The following is a 21,534-nucleotide window of genomic DNA, read 5'->3' as shown; positions in this document are numbered from 1 at the left end:
TTTAAATTTGTTCGTGTCTGATAGGATGTTATTCATTTTTTGGATGTATTCATTTGTGTTCATTATGATTATAGCGTTACCTTTATCTGCTTTTAGAATTTTTATGTTTTTGTCTTGTTTTAGGTTTTTAATGGAATTAATGTCTCTTTTTGTAAGGTTGTTTTTTAGTTTTCTGTTTTGTGAAATTCTGTTGATGGTTTTGTGAGAAAATTCTTTGAAAAAATCGTTTAAGATGTTGTTTTTAGGTGTTTTTGGAAAATATAAATTTGTAATTTTACCTGGGAAGTTTTGCTGTTGGATGTCAATAAAATTATCTAAGTTGTCTTCTTTCTGTTGGTTGTTTTTGGTTGTTTCTTTGTTTTTGTTCTCTGTAGAAAGTATCACAAGTCTCCTGGCTAGGTCTTCTAAACATGTTTTGATTTCTATGGTTGGAAGACCTAGCCAGGAGACTTGTGATACTTTCTACAGAGAACAAAAACAAAGAAACAACCAAAAACAACCAACAGAAAGAAGACAACTTAATTAACACTCCTACGAAAAGTGGGGCCTAATAGGCCCCAGAGCAACTTGAAAGGTTATTAATATTAGGCTAATAATTTTGTATTTAAATGAAATTGCCATTTAAATCCATTAATGAATGGATTAACGAGATTCACACTGTCCCTATCTACTATCTAGCGAAACCACAGCCAGGGGAACGGGCTTGGAGAAATCAGGACTAGAAACGTCTTTTTGTAGGAGTGTTAATTATGAGGTTAGTCAATGGTTTGTCGTTTTGGTGTCTTTTTTGTTGCTTGCATCTTAGTTTTTCTAGTTTTTTGTTGTGGCAGATCTTTTTTTCTCTGTCGTTCTTAGTATTGATTTGGTTTATGTTTCGTTGTATAAGTCTGTAAATCTCTGGTTTAACTGGCCATTAAGGCTTTATGATTAAGTTGATTAAGATTAGACTTGAAAGTAAAAGAGTCTTTGATGAATGAGCTGGCTGATGTTACATATTTGGAGAATGCCCATGCTATGTATTTACCAAGATTGTAATTAAACGATTCATATGTGGACATTATTGGTCGTAATGGACAATCTGTTTTATGAGGTTTGGGGATGCCATATATTTGTGGTGTGCGTGAGTCGGTTTTACGTAGGTAGGAATAAAGTGTTTGTGAAATTGTGTTGGCTTTTTTCATTTGTAGTAGTAATTTGTTCAGTTGCGTCTCGTGTGTCTTTGTTGGATTTGTGAAAAATTGTGATAGTTGTGGGGCATTGCTTGTTTCTGCATGTTGTTATTCTTTGTTTTTTGGTGCATTATTTAATTAAATAAAACTTTAGTGCAGTACTACCATTAGTACAGAAAAAGTATGCTTAAGTGTCATTGACATCTGACAGCAAAAAAACAAAAGAGAGAGAGAACCCAGGTAGGTATTTTTTTTGTTTTCCATGTGCATTTATTTATTATTATAAAAGTAACTAAAATATAGGTATAGGAAACTTTTTAGATTAGATGAAATAATAGTACAACAACATTTTTTCACAAGGGATGTTCATGAGCAGCTTTTATGTAATGTAATTTGAAAGCTATTTAGGATGAAAAAAATGTAGTTTTAGGTTACAATTAGAAATCATTCTAGACAGAAAAAAAGGATAATTTAGATTTATTTTGATTTTTTTTTGTGGTAATGAGGTCAATGAAATAGACGAAGCTTGTAAAGAGTTACAGCAGAAAAAATAAGAAATAAAATATCAACATAAATAGTAGCCTTTACAAAGAATGTCAAAAGATTAATAAGGAAGTATTTTCATTTAGTTATACCATATTGACTATCAAAAACGTTTACTAACTTTTTTTAAATGATTGCAAGGCATCTTTTTTCAAACTATTATAAAATGTTGGCAGTACTGATTTAAGACTGTTATATGTGGAGATATCACATTTTCACATCATCTTTATTACTGTAGCAATGTACATGTTAAATTCAGTTTGTTTCTGTGCAGTCTTGACATAAATACATGGTCCAGAAAATATTTGTATGACTATAATCGCCCCTTTATACTGGTGGAACTCAAACTGGCAGTACATTGGTTGGACCTGATGATATACACTATGACATGCTATGCCATCTATCCCCTGCTTCTCTTGCTATTCTTCTGATTCTTTTTAACCTGATCTGGCAGGAGAATGTTTTTCCTGATGCCTAGCACCAGGCTATTGTCCTACCTTTCTCTAAGCCTAGGAGGGATCCCAAGATTCCTTCAAACTACCATCCAATTACTTAGTAATTGTAAGACCATAAAGAGGATGGTTAATGCTCATCTTGTTAGGTTCCTCGAATCAAACAACCTCCTCTTGCCTACCCAGTGTGGTTTCCAACAACAGCACTCCACAATGGACCACCTGATTTGACTTAAAACGTCAAACAACAACATCTTGTTTCAGTATTCTTTGACATTGAGAAGGCTTGATACAACATGGAGGTATAGCATATTGTGAGACCTACATATATATGGGTTACGTGGCCATTTGATTTTTTTTAATTTTTTAATTGACAGGAGATTCCAAGTTTGTGTGGGTTCAACACTTTTCCGTTATTTTCTACAGGATATTGGAATCCCTCAGGGCTGTCTTTTGAGTGTCACACTATTCAGTATAAAGATTAATGCAATCACTGAACAACTCCCTCTCACTGTTGCAAATGGGCTCTATGTCGATGACTTTCACATCTCGTCAGGTGTCGAACATGAGGTATATTGAGCAGCAGCTACAGACTGCCCTGAATTGTTTACTGAAGTGGACCACAGCAAACAGCTTTAACTTCTCTCTCTCTCTCAAACTGTTTGCATGCACTTTTGCTGCCAACAGGGTATTCACCCTGATCCAGAATTCCGTATCGGTGAAGTTGTGTTGCCTGTTGTTCCTGAGACAAAGTTCTTGGGGCTTATCTTTAACCGTAAGCTGACCTTTATACCACACATCAAGCAGCTACGGGTCAAATGTACAAGAGCAGTGAACATCCTCCGTGTCCTCTTTTCCACTACTTGGGGAGCAGATCAACGTTCTGTGCTCAAGATATATCGTGCTCTTATTCAATCGAAACATGACTATGAATCACTGGTCTATGGCTCTGTTAGACCATTGGCCTTAAAGATGCTAGATCCTATTCATCATCAAGGACTTTGGCTCTGCACTGGGGCTTTTCGCACTTCTCCAGTTAAGAGCTTATGCATAGAGTCTCATGAACCTTCTTTGCACCTCCACTATTTGCAACTGTCTTTACTCTCGGCTTTGAAACTTCGTTCTCTACTAAAGTGTTCCACCTGGGGTTGTGTTTTCTTTCCTCAGTGGGCCATGCTTTTTCAGAAAAGATGGTATGCCATTGCTCCTTTTGGCCTTCGTACCAAGGCACAGTTCGATGAATTGGGTCTGTCTTCGATAACATTGCTGTATCCACTGGTCAGTCCATCCCACCATGACTTCTTACAGTCCTCAATTGTGACCTATCTTTAAGTCATCTGAGAAAAGTAGACACTCCTGATTGGAAATACTGTCTGCTATTTTCTGAACATCTTTCGAACCATCCTTCCATTCCTATTCATACAGTTGCTTCAAAATCAGATGACACTGTGGGCTCTGCCATGGTTTGGTGGTTGTGTGCAGAATTATTCTCTACAGCTTCTCTGTTCATTCCTGAACTGTATGCTATTTCTCTTGCCCTGGATCACATAGAAGCTAAGCAGTACTCAAACTGTACTATTTATACTGACTCCCTTAGTTCTCTACTTCACATTGGTTCACACCCTTTTCTCACCGATATTCAAAACCGACTGACCCATTTCTCTCTAACATCTACTTCTATCCAGTTTTTCCAGATACTGAACCACGTTGGTATTCACAGGAACGACCTTACCAACACCGCAGCTAAGTCTGTCTGCTCTGGCACTATCACTGCTTTGCCTGTCCCATACATGGACTATGGTCCTGTATTCAATGCTTGGCTCTGTGCCAGCTGGCAGTTGACTTGGAGTGAGGAACACGAAAACAAGCTTTTCCAAATAAAACCCTTTATTGGACTTTGGCCGTCTTGGTTCCGTAATGAACGGAAAGAGGAAGTTGTTCTAACTAGACTACGCATTGGTTACAGTTTTTAACTCATCGTTTTCTTTTATCTGGAACTGATGCACCAGCATGTTGTTTGTGTAACACTCAGATCCCAAAGCCACATTTTACTTTCATGTCGTCATTACGACTCTCGATGATGGAGCCATTTTAAACATGTTCTGTCCTAAGGTTTGTCCATAATGTTAGACAGTGTTTTTGGTAATGGTGACACTGTTCACCTTGGTAATGTTTTTAGTTTTTTAAAGGCCATTAATATTTTTAATATCATTTAAGTTTTTTAATTTATGCATTGCACCTTTTAATATGACTCCCTTTTAAAAATTACAGTTCATCTAGTTTGATTTGAAATTAGAAACTGGCCATAACATTAAATAACCCGAAACCAGTACTGGAAAGGCCAACTTCAGGTGACTATCTCTGCTGTTTGAACTACCCGTTAATCATCCTGGCAGGTTATTATTATAATTTTGCTACACGTCTTTTAAAGCTTTTTTATTACTTTCCTTTTTTGAAAATGGCCATAACGTCAAATAACTCAGAACCAGGACTGAAAGGCCAACTTCAGATGACTGACAGTAGTTTTGGTAGTTACCTGTTAGTCTTCCTGGCGAGTTATGATTATTACAGTTACATTACAGAAAGTCCTTTACAACGTGAATTACTGTAGTTTTTCTCTTAATGTTGTAGACTAGATGTAAGCATTGGTTTTATGCTATTTATGTGTTTTTTAAACTTTGTTTTGTTTTACCTTAACTTCCTTTTATGAATTTTACTAAATTTACCTTAAACATTTTATGGGATGTTTGGTGCAGATAGCCTAGCTGCTTTGTGCCATAAAATACTGAATCAACCAACCAATCTTGTGATCAATCTACTACTAGACCTTTTGTTCTGTCCACCCTTACCATATGGAACCACTAATTTGGTTTACTCTGTGAGGGTGGGTGATTGGTCATTAGCTCTTCCGTGTCTCCTCTCACAATATTCAACATTATGTATATTCTTTTCCAACTCATTTTCACCATTCTCTAGAGGAGATTTTTCAGGCTAGCATGCGGATTATCCTAAACACCTTCATCAGTCACTATCTCCACCATCTGGCTGTCTTTTCTTCAGAAGGACTTAGATTTCCATTCATAGCTATCCTTCAGTACACCTCTTGACTTTAAACTAGTGCATGTAGTTACATTTTTTTACCCATACCTAATTTATAATGAGATCCAACTAGGTGACGTGTTGCCTTACAGGGTGTACTTACCCAAAATACACATTGTTCTAGAATAATGGAAAACACTCATACTTTTTGCTTTGGCTCTATGTGTGCCTACCGTGAGATACAGTGTTCTGTAAGATCACTTGAGGTTTTTTTCATGATATTTCAGTATATTTAGTTATGATGCATTTTTGTGTCCAATCCAGACCAATCCCATTTTATGGACTGTCATGGAAAAAACTAGTGACAAAGATATATATTAGTAGACTTATCTGGCTAGCATTTGCTAGCTTTCAAAAATAGGGTTTCAGGGTCAACCATAGCACTGCCTCCAGTAAAAGATCTTTCCAGGTCTACCCTAAGCAAACTTACTTCTTATTGAGTGAAGCACAGGAGACCCTTGCTACTTACCAGCCTCTAGGGTGGAAGATCATGAAAAGTCCTCATCTAATGGAATCTGATTACTGGGGCTAGAAGTGGGGCTGGGTGACACCAGAGTGTTGTACGTGTTACCCCTTATCATTTATAACTGTAATGCTTTATAATTTTTTAGTGGACTGATGTTACATATCACTGTATCAATCCATTATATGTGATTTTATCTTTCTAATTCTCCTTTTGCTGCCAAAATCTATTCAGTAGAGTCGACATAAATACTATTTCTGGTTCATTCTACATCGTACTGCAACAAAAAACTATTGCAGCTGGCATATAACCCATAGAGAATGACAGTACAGTTGATGTGACCATACCATGTACACTATTGATGTATCACTAACACATATTACTCAGACAGCAGGTAAGGAGCTTGTAGTGAGTGAGTGATGGTCAAGTAGAGTTTATCTAAGTTTCCTCCAGCAACTTACTTGTGATTGGTGGTAGAGGAAGTGAGTATTGATGCTTATTAAAAGTACCCTTCTCCTACAGCTGGTTTGGACTTGCTGTTTCAAATGGTAGAGGAGGTGAGAATACAAAGTTGGTCTGAATAAGATTTAATCTTGCTGCAGCTATTGGCTCTTTGACAGCTTATGCATGAGTACTGAGACATTCATATACTTATTCTGCCTGTCCTTGTGACACAGTCTGGCAAATGGTATACCTTGGATGCAGTCTCCATCTTTAAATGTCACAACCTGTGGGGGTTCTTTGTGTGCATTTTGAATGGGAACTTGTACTGGTCCCTTCATCACCTCAACCTAGGATTGTAGCTATTCTGTGAATATTAATTTTTGAAGCTGACATTTTTCCTTACTTCAAAATTTATTTCCAACAGATACCTATTCACACATTTTCACCCCTACTTCTCAGTTTCCTGGTGCATATTTCTTTATTATTTCATCAGAAAAAAGAGAATTCAGGATTCATGACTTTAAATGTAGTGGGTGTCACTGTGCAAAGTGGTGTATCACATTGTTTTTGATGGAAAGTCCTATTGCGTTATTGCATCATCATGCAGTGGTCCAAATTCATATGGTTTCATATGAAATTAGGTGTGAATTTTCACAAGGCTGATGGCTTGTAGGTCTCACAAACATAAGAAGAAAATAAGTTATTATGTTTGTGGAGGTGAATATTTAACAGAAATACATTTTCAAATAAGAAAATGTTAATGTTAAATCAATAAGTTTTCTCTTACAACCTTGTCATATTTATTATTGTTGTTACATTCTTTTCCAAGTCTTATTATTGTATTTTATGAGTTTCCTCAACTCTCATTGCATATAATTTTCTCCTACTGCTTAGAATTTAAATTTATTTATTACTTTTAGCTTTTTACTCCATATTTATTGTACAGGGAGTAAGTAAAGTAAAAATAAATTTTTGTTTAGTAAATTATTTTTCTGTTTTGGTCAAATGAATTTGTTTATTTTTTTTATTTAGAGTATCAACAGTGTTGCTATATAGTTATGATTTTGCATTCATTTCTTTTACAGTTTGTCTTATGTTTACCTTCAAAAACATTATTTATATTGTTCTGCTACATGACATTATAGTTTGAACAATCAGATGGTAATAATGTATTAGATGTCAAGTTACTCAAATTAAAAGTTATGATTTCAAAGTCATTTAACAGGCTTTCATTAGTAATAAGACTTGTACAGAAGATTATATTAATTGTTACTGATAATGATGTCAAGTTTTTCAACGAACATGAAAAACCTCCAATAGTGCTTGATGTATCTGGCTTCATTGATTTTGAAACTTGGCACACTAAAGACTGTTATAGGGTAGAAAATATATAGTAACATTTATACTGCTTGGGAGATATATAATGCAAGGAGTAAATTATAATTTAGAATTTAATGTAATATTATATTTTAGAGCAGATCAGTAGCTGTGTCCTCTCTCCACCTTCAAACACACCTCCTTCTTCTCCTCGAGGACATACTTCAAAGGCTTTAGGGAACTATAGAAATAGACAGGTAAAGAAGGTAAGAAACTAGCTTGTTGTACTATATATCTTATGTATATGGCAATCTTATGTATGTATCAGAGCAGACAGAGAAGTAAAGCAAAAGACATTCTAGAATCAACCAGAAAACATTCCATCTTTAATTTAATTAATGATAAAACAGAAGTCTTAAGAGGAAAATATTAAAGTTTTTTCATAAATAAGAAGTTCACCCCTTATAATATGTTTTATTTCCTTTTTAAATGTAGCATTTTGTAATTTAATAAATAGACAGTAAGTAAGACACACCTTTATGTTTTTCATTTTCTTCTTTTTGTAAAAGAGGGACTTTTCTCCTTCTATCCCAATTGGTGGAAAATCTTTACTCCCTGCTAACCTTTGGATTTCCTATACTTGTAGTTCTTCATATTTTGAGAAAATGTTGTCTTGGCTGATTTTATTTTTTGTCATTTCTTCCTCTGTTGAGAATACCTCTTTACTACTACTTTTTTTGTCAAGAAGCTTTGGCTCTTGTTTGGAAGTTGAAGGTTTAAAATTTGTGTTATTGTTCAAGGTGTAAGTTTTTCAGGCTCTAGATCAGGTTTTATAGTATCTATGGTTGAGAGACAATAGGTTAATTAGTTTTGTATTCAGAGGGGTCATGATTCCATATTTATGTCAGAATTGTTAGTACTTTTGTCCATAGGAATCTGCTCATACTTTCAACTTCTACTTTAAGACTGCAACAGAGAATTCAGATTAATTTGAACATTCTATAAGCTCAGACTGTTACTTCTAAATTGAATCAGAATTTCATTCTTGTTAGACCTTGGGGTTCCACAGTCATATCTAGTGAATTAGTTTGACCTTTTACTATATTCTTCTGCTATGTCCAACCTTTTCTAAGCTTACTACAGAGATCCATTTAAACATTATAGAAATGTGTGTCATTGTAAATATTGGATTGGTTTTAAAGTTACTACCACATGATAAATGCATTTGTCATGAAGTTAAAACATGCTAATTAACTTTATAAAATGTTTTTGAAAATTTATTGTCACAAGACTTGTTATTGAGGGGTCTTTTAAAAGAAAGTGATCCATCCATCCATCCTTTGGTCTGTAATGATATTGAGAAAAACAGGGTATGCCTCCGAGTATCTGAAATAATTACTTCATGTTTTTGAAGTTCAAAATGTCTTAGGTTACACTTTGAAATAAGCAGATATTACCATTCAAAAAATGACTGCATAATGAGAATTTATTGCCACTGTTCATAATATCTGTCAGATAAGTGGCAGATATTGTTTATTTTATTTGATAGACAAGTACATGAACATCTACTACCATCTACACAAATGTCTACTTTCACCACTTTGCTTTCATTTAGGTAAGTTCCACCAATTCAGTGAAATGTATGTAATTCCTTTGGTTTCCTTTCTATAAGCCAAACTCCTTATAGAAATCTTTCCCTACACTGATTACATTTTTGAAGCTATATACTTCTTCAGTGGAGAACTCTATCATGTGTAACATGGTTACTTTCTTCATCAATACATTTAACGTGAACAATCATCCAACTAGTTACAGCCACCCTTCCAAAACCAGTAAAACGTTAGTTTGAGGTGACTGGATTTGTAAAATAATTATTGCTAGAGGAATCAACATTTAAAAAACATTGTAAAGAGAGGGAGCCCTCCTTCAAAATGATGTCAAGAACTTGCCAGTCATTTCTTAAAAACATTTACATTAGGTTAAATGCAGTCATTTAAAAATGCATACAGTAATAAGAAACCTGGAATTTTGTTTTTGTATTTCTTGTAAAGTTGTATTATTGCTTATATTGGAATGTTGTTGTATTATTTCCTTTTGAAATTGATAGGAATGTTTCTTTACTTTATCAGTCAAATGATGATAGTACTCATGGAAGAAAAGTGACACATGTAATACCTTGTGCAATGATATTCTGTGTAAATCATTATCAGTCATATGAGATTTATGTTTTTGATCAGTTATGTAATTGTTCCAGTAGGCAAATAAATGTATTAAAGCAAAATCACAAAAATGAGTATGTTAATGAACATAAAACAAATTAAAATTGATTAGTTATATAAAATACAACTTATTGGTCAATGAATTAAAAACAGCTGTGTATTTTTTCATTAATTTACGGGTAGCAATAATACAATTAATATACAATTCATTCAAATCAGTTGGGAATAAAATTTATGAAAGGGAAAAGTATACGGTGAATTTCAGTTGACTTAAGGGCAAAAGATTTAGAAATATTTTTTGGCACAGCCATCTGAAATCAAGTGGATAGGGGTCTTTTTTTAACATGTATAATTTGAACCAGTTGCACACATTTCCTAAACTCTGTGATCTGGTAGACAGGAATAGCCATGTGACATTCTCTATGTTCTAATCTCTTGGTTTTCTTGGTGTTTGACTTGGTGCTTTTTTTTATTTGTAAGCTGCTGGGTAGCTATATTGTGAAATAGTATTTACTCACTTTATCACATGCCATTTTTGAACCTTGTTGATAGTCATGAGTGGCAAGTAGCCAGAGTATTTTCAGTTTTCTGTTTTGTCTCATTTAGATTATGGTGTCTTCTTTCACTTCCAGATGTGCATTCTTTTATTTTCATGATAGTACACTGTGTTTACAGTGAGCTAAAACCAGTATGTAGCAATTTTATACATGCTTCATGGATGATAGTTTACTTTATTCAAGCATTTATGACAATGATTTGGAAGCAATTCCCCAATTTTTCAGACATTTGCATGTAGTTTGTAGCAGCTACTATGACTGATCTTCTCCCATTCATTTAATGGCTCTCCATATGAGTAAAACATCTGTATGTCTTCTTTGAGGTCTAACCATTGTTCATAAACAATTTGAAGTATTGTTAACTTTGTTATTTGCCCCATATTTAGAAATGAGATAAAACTTTGAAAGACCACCATCGAACTAATAATAATAAAAAAAAGTTTAACAACCAGCCACTTACATTTCAAATTACATAATTGGATATTAGTTATATAATTAGAAAAACAATGGATTGAGGAAGAAGTGATTTTCATTGTTTGTTTGTGTAGTGCAGGGGTCACCAAACTTTTCTCACAGGGGGCCAGATTACTTGGGGAATGAGAAGCACGGGCCACATGATCATTATGTTAATACTCATAAGCTAGAAGAAAAGCTCTCTGTAAAAGACTTAACACTAAGTTTAGGATGCCACTTCAGCCATGTGGGAGTAGCATGCAATACACACATATAATAAAAAACAAACAGAAATACAACCAACATTTTTATTTACCAAAGGGTTATCAAAGAAGGTGACATTAGCAAAAACAATTGTCACATTGCACATAGTGAGTACATATCTGAATTTCACTAAGCCGCAAAAAAGTTAGTGAGATTTATGAGATTGGCATTTGACTTTCAGAATATCTTCAATGTTTGGTTTTGAATTGCTGCATCCAATCATTAGAATTCCTTTCAAATGTTCATCAGTCAACCTTGATCGATGTACCGACTTCACATACTTCATTTTTGAAAATGCTTGTTCACAGACATAAGTTGTTCCGAACACTGATGCCATACCAGATGCAAACTGCTTCAGCTTTGGAAAATCATCTTCAGGTATGCAGCTGTAAAATTCAGTAAGTTGCCCCTCTCTTAATTTGCTTTCAACAAGTCATTTCCTTGTAAATCGATGGCCTCTAGCTGAAGTTCCACTGGCACGTCATCAATGATACAATCAAAAAGATTCTAAAAAAGGAGAATGTCACTTTCAATTCTGCCGAGATCTTAAAATCTCTCTAAAAATGCTTATTTAAATCACCAATAATCTTTTTCTGAAACTCCAGGTTGACATCTTTTGTGTTTCCAGCATGAAACTCATTAAAACACTGAAAATGAGAGAGGTTTTCTCCTTCCAAATGTGCTTCAAACAATGACAACTTTCTTCGAAATCCTTCAATGATTCTATAGAGATCACAGACAAGGTTATTTTTCCCCTGAAGTTTCAAGTTCAATTCATTCATGTGGGATGTGATGTCAACCAAAAATAACAACTTTGACAACCAGGTTGGATCCGACAGAAGTGGATCGGCTCTCTCTTTCTTGATAAGAAATATATGTATTTCTCTTCTCAGCTTACAAAAACAAGACAAGACTTTGCCACAGCTGAGCCAGAAATGACTGGTTTCAGTATGCAAGAAATATCTAAGTCTTTTCCATAGAGTGCTTGCTGATGTATGATGCAGTGTATGAACAGAGTGCTTGGGAGTTGAAGATCTTCCAACTGTTTCCTGATCAGCCCCACCAGACCCTTCTTTACTCCAGCCATGTTTTTCCTCCATCAATTGTTACACCTCTAAGCTGATTCCCCTGAGGGTTATAGTCTTGCAAAGTTTTATGCACTTCCATGAAAATGTCTTCTCTAGTTGTTCTTCCGTGCATGTTGCAAACTGATGCCAACTCTTCCGTGATCTGAAAGTCCAAATTTAACTCCACAAATGAACACAAGAAGTTATGACATACCCGAGAGATCAGTAGACTTATCCAGTGCCAGAGAATATCATAGGAAGTTTCTAGCTTTTTGGCGTATCTGACTGTAATGCGATGTTCTCTCCAAGTTCTTCTGCTCTTTGTACAACTGAAGTTGCAAAAGGGCTGATACTTTCAAAGAAATTGGCTTTTTCAGGACACAGTTCATTTGCTGCTTCCATCATACACTCTTTGATGAAGTTACTGTCAGTAAAAGGTTTTCCTCGCTCTGCCATCCCATGCACTATTTTGTAACTTGTACAAGTGACAGATTTATTTTCAGCAAACTTTCTCGTGAAGATATTCTTTTGAGATTCAAAAACATGTTTCATGGATTCAAATTTCTCAGAACGGAACTTTCCTGAAAATTTCAAATATGTTGATAGATGTTTTGTTTCATAGTGATGCCGAAGATTGTACTCTTTCAAAAGTGCAACACTTTTGGTGCATATCACACAAGTAGCTTTTTGGTTTTTTTGTTTCCACAAAGAAATACTTTTCTCTCCATTCTTTATTGAAAGCATGACACTCAGAGTCCACTTTTCTTCTTTTAAAAGCAGCCATAACGATGGGTGAAAAGAAAACAGGATCTGAAAATGAAAAACACAGAACGCTGTGAGAAAAGTATTATACTGGTCCAGGAACAGACAAACAAAATATATTAAAACGTACGTTTGCCACGACACTTACCTAAGAACGAGTTACGAAAAGTGCATAACCCTACTACTAAGAGAAATGAGCTTGCTGAAGCGGTAACCCTCATCCTATCGACTCGTCTTGTAAATTCAGAGGCCATTGGTGTGATTTATTTTGTTATGACAGTCGGATATTTGATGAAATGTCACTTTTTATTTGCAAGCAGCTAGCTGCTGGTGGGCCAGACAAAATGACCTCAAGGGCCGTATCCGGCTCGCGGGCTGTAGTTCACTTTATTACAAGCATGAATTGCTAGTTGTGCTAAAAGACTTGTATGTTTTTTTCATAAGGTTTGCTACATTTTCTGTCTTTTTGTTGTTGTTACAAGGTTGTATCTGTAGTTCTTCATTACAGGTTTTCTTTAAATGATGTTGGACTTAGGCGACTGACATTAAATTTTCTTAGATTTCATGCCAGTTAACTTTCACAAAATTACCCTGTTTTTACTTAGCTGGTTATTTACAAATTTTCACATATAGAACTACAAATCTTAACGTATATATGTTTAAATCTGTGTTGGCATTAGCAGATGCAAAAGGAAAATTATGATTGTTTACAACACTGTAATTTCTCTTAAAATAGTAAAAAGGTTTTGATATTAAATCAAAACTATGAATTTTTCACATGAACAAATATATCAGTTACATTATAGATATTTTGTTTTTGCAAATTGTTGTTCGGTTGTAACATAAATAGAATCATGATTATTGTAGAAGTATTTCAAATCACTAGAGGAATTTAAAAAAAAATTATACTATCCATAGATGGAAAATAGTGAAAAGTGTGAATGGAATTTTAATCATGTCTGCTTACGAACAAAATAAGTAGCATTTCACTGATGTTTTAATTCTGATGTGTGTATTTTCTAATACATTTTGTTATCAAACAAATTAGAAGATTCTTTAAGGCTTTTGTTATCAAAATGAAAAATAAAAACCAGAGTGTTTTCTATGCCTCTAAATAAAATTTTGTTATTATGGCATTCTAAATGATGGTTCAGGTATGTGTATACGTAAATTTAAATAGAAATATTTTGTTGTTACTAAATGTTTTAGAGTCATCAATATGCTAATACACTTGATAATTTAAAATTTAAATGTTTCACATAAGTTATCAATGATGTGGTCTTTAGAATATTAAAATGGATTAGTTGCTTTTTGCAGTCATTTCAGAATTGAAGTTGTAGTATTTTACTGTTAACAAGTCAGTTATCCTGCTTCTAAATTAATGAATTTTATAAACTTATAAAAAAAATTAAATTAGAAACATGTATTAGTTGAAAAAAAGAATTGAGAAACTATTTGAGAAATTGAGAAATGCCTTTGGTGAAAAGGCATTTCTGTAGCTTACAAAATATGTCATGATTACAAATAGTTTCTGTTTTTAAAAATATATTGGTAGAAAGGTAGGTTTTACTTGTTTAAATTGAAAATGTCAGTATTATAAGATAGTAGATGGCACTACCTACATGGTGTGGTTTTTAGATAAATATATTCTCTTTCTAGACCTTGATATTTAGGTTAGTGAAAAGTACTTTGTTATAACTCAAAGCTTATAAATTGTTGACACTAATAGCATATTAGGTAAATATAGTTATTTTCTTATTTATTTTTTTAATTATTCACATGTAGGACTCATCATAAATAACTTGTATTTCAGGTATAACTTTGTACAATTTGCACTCACGTTGCTTTTTATTTTTTAAGAAGTAAAAATTTAATTCATACATGAAGTTTAAAAGTTATTCATATACTTTACTGACGTCCTACGTTCTTTATATATATGTTATGAAACTGATGCTAAAAGCGTTTTAAAAGCAGTAAGTGTTTAACCCTTTCTTTTTGGTTTGTATACGGCTGCCTAACCCCGTGCATAAATATTCATGAGCCGTTCAAAGAGTTGCGCGAAAAATGTTTGCATCTTGAGATGTCAACCGCATTCGCCTACGCTAACATCATATGGTGTCAGTCGCATTTGATTTGTTAGTCTTACTCTACATATGTAATACTGTGGTATACAAACAACTTTGTTGTTTTGTGTTTGGACATTTTTGAGGAATACAAGCACCAATTGTGAAGAAATGAACCCTCGTTTTGACACAGTTTGATTTTATCTCTTTAGTAATGTCGACATTATAATTATCTAAGTCTGACACTATTTAATGTTGTAGTATATTTTCACACATTTTCTGAAACACATTTGGCCTTGTAATTAGAAATGGTGATGTATGCAAGTACAACTGTAAGAATAAAACAAACATTTTTGTCTGTTTTTCTCTAATTTGATTTTATGATTGTTTAAGTACAATTCATTTGTGCAGCGGATTTTCCACAGTAGTCATTAAATTACAGGCTACCCTTAAGAATAAAACTGTAGAATATTTTTATACTTATTTTTCGGTCTGGTGGGCAGGTGGGACGCTAGGCATGCAATCTGAGGATCTCGGGTTCGAATTCCCGTCACATTGAACATGCTAGCTCTTTCAGCCGTGAGCCGTTGTGATCAGTCCCGTTATTCGTTAGTAAAAGAGTAACCCAAGAGTTAACGGTGAGTGGCGTTGTCAAGCTGCCTTCTTTCTAGTCTGTCACTGCTGAATTGGAGATTATTACCGCATATAGCCCTCGTGTATCTTAATGAAAAATTCAAAACAAATCCAAACAAACTTGTAGTCATTTGTGTTTCACTTACAAGTAGAGCTGTTATTTGAGATTAAAATAATATATTTTGTTTGATGTATGTATTGATACTAATTTAAAAACCATGTTATGACCTATTTTATAAGTTTTGAGACTTTTACTATTATTTCAACAACAAATAAATTTTTAGTCAATTTATCTTCTGTACAAATGTAAATCAACTAAGTTTTTATTTAGTTTACTCTAAAATGTGTGGATTACTATCGAAAAGGTAAGCTTGTGAAGATAGAAAATTATATTTTCAAAGCAAAGTTGTATTCATTTAGAGACATTGTTAATTTCTTTAAGTTTAAATATTTTGTGGTGGCTTATTTGAGATAGAAGAGACAGCATGATTGAAGTAGTAACGGCATATTTTATACTTTGATACGACCATTGGTATAGTTGAATGTCGTATCCATTTATAACATTGACGTGTAATAAGGTTTACGAATATTTCAACAAGTAAACTTCCTAGAAATGGATGATTATTGAGTCATTCTGTTAGTCTACTGTACAATTATTCTAAACAGTTATCAGGTAAATTATTAACTGTTGAAATATATATTAGCATTAACAATGATTTATTTGCCATCGAGATATTTTTGTGAACTTCGTAGATAAGTGAACTATTACATCTCTTGTTACATTGGCGGCTTCAACAATTTTGTGTCAGTTATTAAAAACTCGGCAACTTCGTTAAGTACAGTCAGATTAATAAGGGTTATACGAGGGCGTCATGGACAAAAGGTTTTATACTTAAAGCAAGTAAGGTTATGTCATGCTTGTCTGTACAAATGTTTCGTAATTTACATCATACCACATTATTTTAAAATGTATTTCCTTCTTTACAAAGGCAATAACATGCAGTAGGACACCATTTTCTTAATGATTTTTGTGTTTCATGTCAAGCCTTAATATAATCAAGGTGTGGTAGTTCGCGAAACTTGTTTAATCTTAAGGAGTGAAGCGAAACAAAGGATGGACCAAGCCTTTAAAATTACATCTCTCACAAGAGCTGATGACGAAGCATTACAGGGCATTATTATATCGAACAAAAACATATTTAAGATTATTGAATCATCCGTAGTTGAGTTATCTAAATAAACGAGGTTAACAGTATAATCCAGTAAAACGTGGTTAAAATTTGATATAATGTCTGCGGAAGGTTAACGCACACATAAATAAATAGAAAATCAGCGTTTCGATTCCCCTCGGTGGACTCAGCAGATAGCCCGATGAGGCTTTGCTATAAGAAAACACACACACACAACACGGAATTAGCTTATTCTTGAATGAAGTAGTCTGTTTCCCAGGTTTGCATGGAATGTTAGAAAAATTTACCTGAGAAACTTGCGATGTAGCGTGGGAATGTGAAAGACTCCCTAACAGAATTGGGCGATTTAACTGATATAACCGATTACCAAAGAGAGACTATTACATCGGTTATTATCCCGTAATTTAATCGATTAATTTAAATTACGATTAGTCAGTTAGTGTCACTAAAATTATCAGTTAATCAATATTACTGTTTCTCATTATTACCTTTTTCGATTATTCCAAAAGTCTATCGAGATTACGTTTAAACGATTGTGAAGAAAATATTCAACTTATCGAAATTAGTTGTTCCGATTACAAGTTTTCGATCATTTCAACAATTAATTAGTCGACATTTCATTATTTGAAATGTTGCCATTATGTTTGTGATAAAGCAAAAAGCTATATAATGGGTAGGTTTGCGGGTGCTTTGTGATTTGTTTCAGATTTGACTCCCATTACTACTATTGTTGATGTCCAAAAATAAGCGAAAATGCAATTGCTATGACATATGAGTAATTACTTAAAAATAATTAAAAACAGACATTCTATTTATAAGTGTTAAAATTTTGAAATGTTTATCTGTTTCATTTGGGTATCATCTCTATTATAAATAAAGATGTACACTTTGAAATCGTTCAACTATAAACTGAGCTACTCATAATTATTTTGTAGACTTTCTAATTGATTTTATTATTAAAGTTATAAACAATGTGCTGTTATAAGTAATCAAAGCAATGAAAGTAATATAAATTTATCAGTAGTGCTAGAAGAGAATCTTGTTGGAACCATTTACAACATCCTGGATTGTCCCTGTTTTGAGCAACAATTTCTCAAAATATAGATCTCTAACAACGTTTTGATAATATTTGAAACATGCATGAATGTTGTCTGTAAAATGTTAAAAATAAGTACTCCATGTAGCGAGCGACTTTGAGAGTTCTTTTATTTTATTTTATTCAACATTAGTATTGTTTCTCAGTTATCGTGGATTGATTTTTGTCTCATGTTTTTGGAAAAATAATTTTATTTACAACAATGAACTAAGTAATCTACTAATTTTCACAAAGTAATCCTATAACCGAAACTAATTGTTCTTGAATATTTTATTATTAGTGTCTTAAGGTGTTAAATTTGTTTGAAGATATCACGAAGTAATATGTTTATTTTCATCAATAGAAATTCAGTCTCACGAAAATTTATAGCGAGGAATCCTCGGAACACTGTGAATTGTTTTATTTTCCAGTTATTTGCAAATATACATTTTTGTGTACCACAGTTTAGGGTGAACAAAATAAGTTATTCATAATTTATTGTCCTTGAAAACGGATTTCTTTTAGCTTTTATTATACTTTTGCCGCAAATTTTAGGGCAATTATATATGTTAATTCTAAGTATATAAGGAATTTTAATTCAAAACTATCCAGAATCGACGTTACACTGATATGTATTTAGTATACTTAATGAGGAAAAAACTTAATATTTTTACTTCTGCACAGCTGCAAAGAGTTTTGTCTGTAAACAAAACAAGCGTACCCCAGTGCGACAGCGGTAAAGTGCATGGACTTACAACGATAAAATCCGGGGTTCGATTTCTCACGAATAACACAGCAGATGACCCAATGTGGCTTTGCTCTAACAAAACAACCTACTTGATTTTTTCTGGAATTTTTCTTTCCATCTCGAAGAATAATCGATCACCCATTGGAAACAGATTATTTATTGCTTTTTTAGTGTTTCTTTTAATTTTTGTGTGGGTTGAAATCTTCCTGTGATCCACTTGCCATATCAAGTGGTTTAATCATTTTTTAATCGTTTACTAAGAAAATAAAAGTTTTAAAACACCTATAAAGGAAGTTTAAATTTACTAAGAAAACATCTTTTAAAACCTATAAAAAGCAACTTATTGGCTGGGACACAACGGCTACATATACACTCTTCCTAAAAAAATACTTGTAAGATGACCCATGGGACCCTGGAAAGTATCGGCAAAATAGTCTTGGAAGCCAAAGTGCTAATAGATTAAGTATATAGGTTTTAAGTTTTTTATAATTTTTATAAATATTCTTTTCATTGTGTATTGTAAAAGTAGTACTTGAATTATATGTGCTTGGAAACTACAAAAATTTTCTTCAGTGAGAAAACTTCAAATAACTTGAGATAAAATGAGCTTATACAGTTTAGAGACAGGTTGAATGGGTAACAAAGAAAACTTTTGTACTAGTTTAATACAGTAACAAACGTACAATGTTTAAAGAAAGGTTTGTCATCATCAGATTTAAGTAGTTTACCTATATACAGAACCATATATAGAATATGAAACAAAGAAGGAACGTTGCTGAAGATCGATTACTGCTTTAATAAACTTATTGAAATCTAATTCTATATTTAAAATTATGGTGTTTTGACTTTGTAATACATATATTATGGTTTTAATTATTTGCATTGTTTGTAAACACGATATTTTTGTTTATTTTGCTCACCAAATAATATAATCATCAAATCAAACAAGTTTACTGTTTAGGTGATTGTGATGACTCAAATCTTTATTGAAAATCTATTTATGTCTGACCTATTTATACAATGTACATAAAAATATATTGTTCAACTGGTTTCTTAATCTTTTTTTATTGTAATTGTGGCACGTTTAAAATAAAAACATTATTCTCTTTGTCGTGAGAGTGAAACGTTTTCACAATTTAAGTACTAGTTTATTTGATTTACTGTAGAATTACTGCATATTTTAAAACAAACAATGGCGCTTGCGTAGTCGTATTTATTTGGTATTAGTGATTCGTTTATCAAATGAGAAATGCCCATAAAACTTGTGGGATTTTTTGTTTGTCTGCTTCGAAATAAAGTTTTTTTGCAAATAAGCAAGTGGTCGCCTTCAAAAGAGGTCAATTGTATGAAATTAAGGATGATTAGGAAAATTACTTAAAAACAAAACAACGCAAAATGAAGTAAGAAAATTAATTCCACTTTAGAATAATACAATGGTTCAAAACGGCTCATAGCTTCGTCATTTCATCATCGAATTTAGGTTTAATTATAGTTTTGGGCTCTAATCCTGCCTAAACGTATTTCAAGTGCCGCGGCCATTGAATATCCCATCATATTTTTTGCTTGTACGTGTTATATGAGACGTGGTGTACTAATCGATAGATCAAGGTAATCGTTTAATGAGCCCGTTGGTTAATCGATTAGAAAATAAAACTAATCACTCAGCTTTACTCACCGTAGTCTTTAAATATATCCGTTAAAGATGATGAAATATTTAAACATTCAGTTTACTCGCCCATTGAAGTTTTTCAGGTTTTTGGAGAGGTTCAAGAACCCTGAAATTCATGACGGCGAGAATCCGTTTTATGCGTGAACGCACTATATCATGGAAATATATTTATTATGTGCAGTAAAAGCAATAAATTAAATATGTTTTTTTACATATAAAACATTGACTTTTGTAGTGAGTTATTTTAGGTTGTTAGCTCGGTCCATTGGTGCCAGACTATGGAGACTGTGGTTCGTGACCGCCAAAAAAACCTTTCCGACGAATGAAGTGATGGTTGCGTTATAATAGCGATAGATAAATCTCATTGTTCAATGTGACAAAAGTATTCCAAGTTGTGACGGTGGATGGTGTTATCTAATTCCTTCCTCCTCTTCAACCACTTCAAAATTAAGGACTTCTAGCTCAGATAGATGTTCCTCGTGTAACGTTGCGAAAAATCCAACAAACAGTGAATCGTTTATCGAAACTGTTAGGGATACGTATATACCTATATGTATCTGTCTTTGCATTTATCTATCCTCTTTGATGAAATGTTTGCCTCTCTGGTCGCTATGTAAAGAAATCACATAAAAGGCACAAGTTTTAATGGTATATATCAACTCCGTTTTAAGATATATTTTTGCATTTAACTCAAATTAACCACGACCAAAACTCGTTAATAAATTATTCAAGGAAATTGATTCTAGTATCTCAGAATAACTTCTACTTCTTTTTTAAAAAATTATCATGATACATTTTAATATTTTGAGTTAGTGTTTCGATCTGTGAATATGAGATGAACATGAAGTAAGTTATTTTCTTTTGCATTTTTACTGTTGAAGATGTAGTAATAGTGCGTTTACAACTGGGATAAGAATTGTTTTTTGTTGTTTTTTCTGGGCTTAATGACAAGATATTTTAGTATTTTAAGAGGTGTAATTCTTTCTCGTAATAGAGAATGACGCGCAAGGAACTGGAAATAGGAACAACTTCGCATTCGAATTTTAGATAGTGAGATTGTAGGTTTTAATGTTAGTGTTTTTTGTTCGCCTGCAAAACCGTCTAGTGGTTGAAAATGAAAGCTCTGCTACTAGATCTTCAGTTGTGAAGATGTAAAGAAAACAATGGAAGTGAATTTTGATAAATTTGTTAAAAAATAAAAACGTTAACTTTCCAGGCACACTGAAACCATACGCTTGATATAAGGGAGATGGTCAAATTTTACTATTCGATTAGAGTAGCTAAAAGTAGCTTTCCTTTATTAAATCAGTTCAAAATTAGGCAAAATTAGTCCATATAACCTTTGTG

The 21,534-nt window shown here is 33.1% G+C and overlaps 1 protein-coding gene and 1 long non-coding RNA gene across 4 annotated transcripts in view; one reads left to right on the top strand and one right to left on the bottom strand.

The window, feature by feature from the left end:
• LOC143222198 (uncharacterized) overlaps nt 1–15,519 on the top strand; it is a 39,812-nt gene extending 24,293 nt beyond the window's left edge. For 2 of the 3 annotated variants that reach the window (XM_076448309.1, XM_076448307.1), the window contains one exon: nt 679–3,917. In XM_076448309.1, the coding sequence (XP_076304424.1) occupies nt 679–722 (44 nt within the window). In that variant the 3' untranslated portion in view covers nt 723–3,917. Of the gene's footprint in view, nt 1–678; nt 3,918–7,643; nt 7,754–15,375 lie in introns of those variants that run through there. The other variant, XM_076448308.1, reaches the window with a different exon arrangement.
• On the bottom strand, nt 7,421–15,469 carry LOC143222200 (uncharacterized). Its single transcript, XR_013012073.1, has 3 exons — nt 15,353–15,469; nt 8,023–8,326; nt 7,421–7,728 (listed from the first exon to the last, which is right to left on the bottom strand). It is a non-coding gene; the product is annotated as an uncharacterized LOC143222200 (long non-coding RNA).
• Nucleotides 15,520–21,534: the final 6,015 nt, after the last annotated feature.

This window comes from Tachypleus tridentatus, chromosome 8 (genome assembly GCF_004210375.1).
Source record: "Tachypleus tridentatus isolate NWPU-2018 chromosome 8, ASM421037v1, whole genome shotgun sequence".
In the NCBI taxonomy this organism is placed as follows: Eukaryota; Metazoa; Arthropoda; class Merostomata; order Xiphosura; family Limulidae; genus Tachypleus; species Tachypleus tridentatus.
The sequence above is the reverse complement of the archived record's forward strand: the minus strand, read 5'-3'. Positions and strand labels throughout refer to the sequence as shown.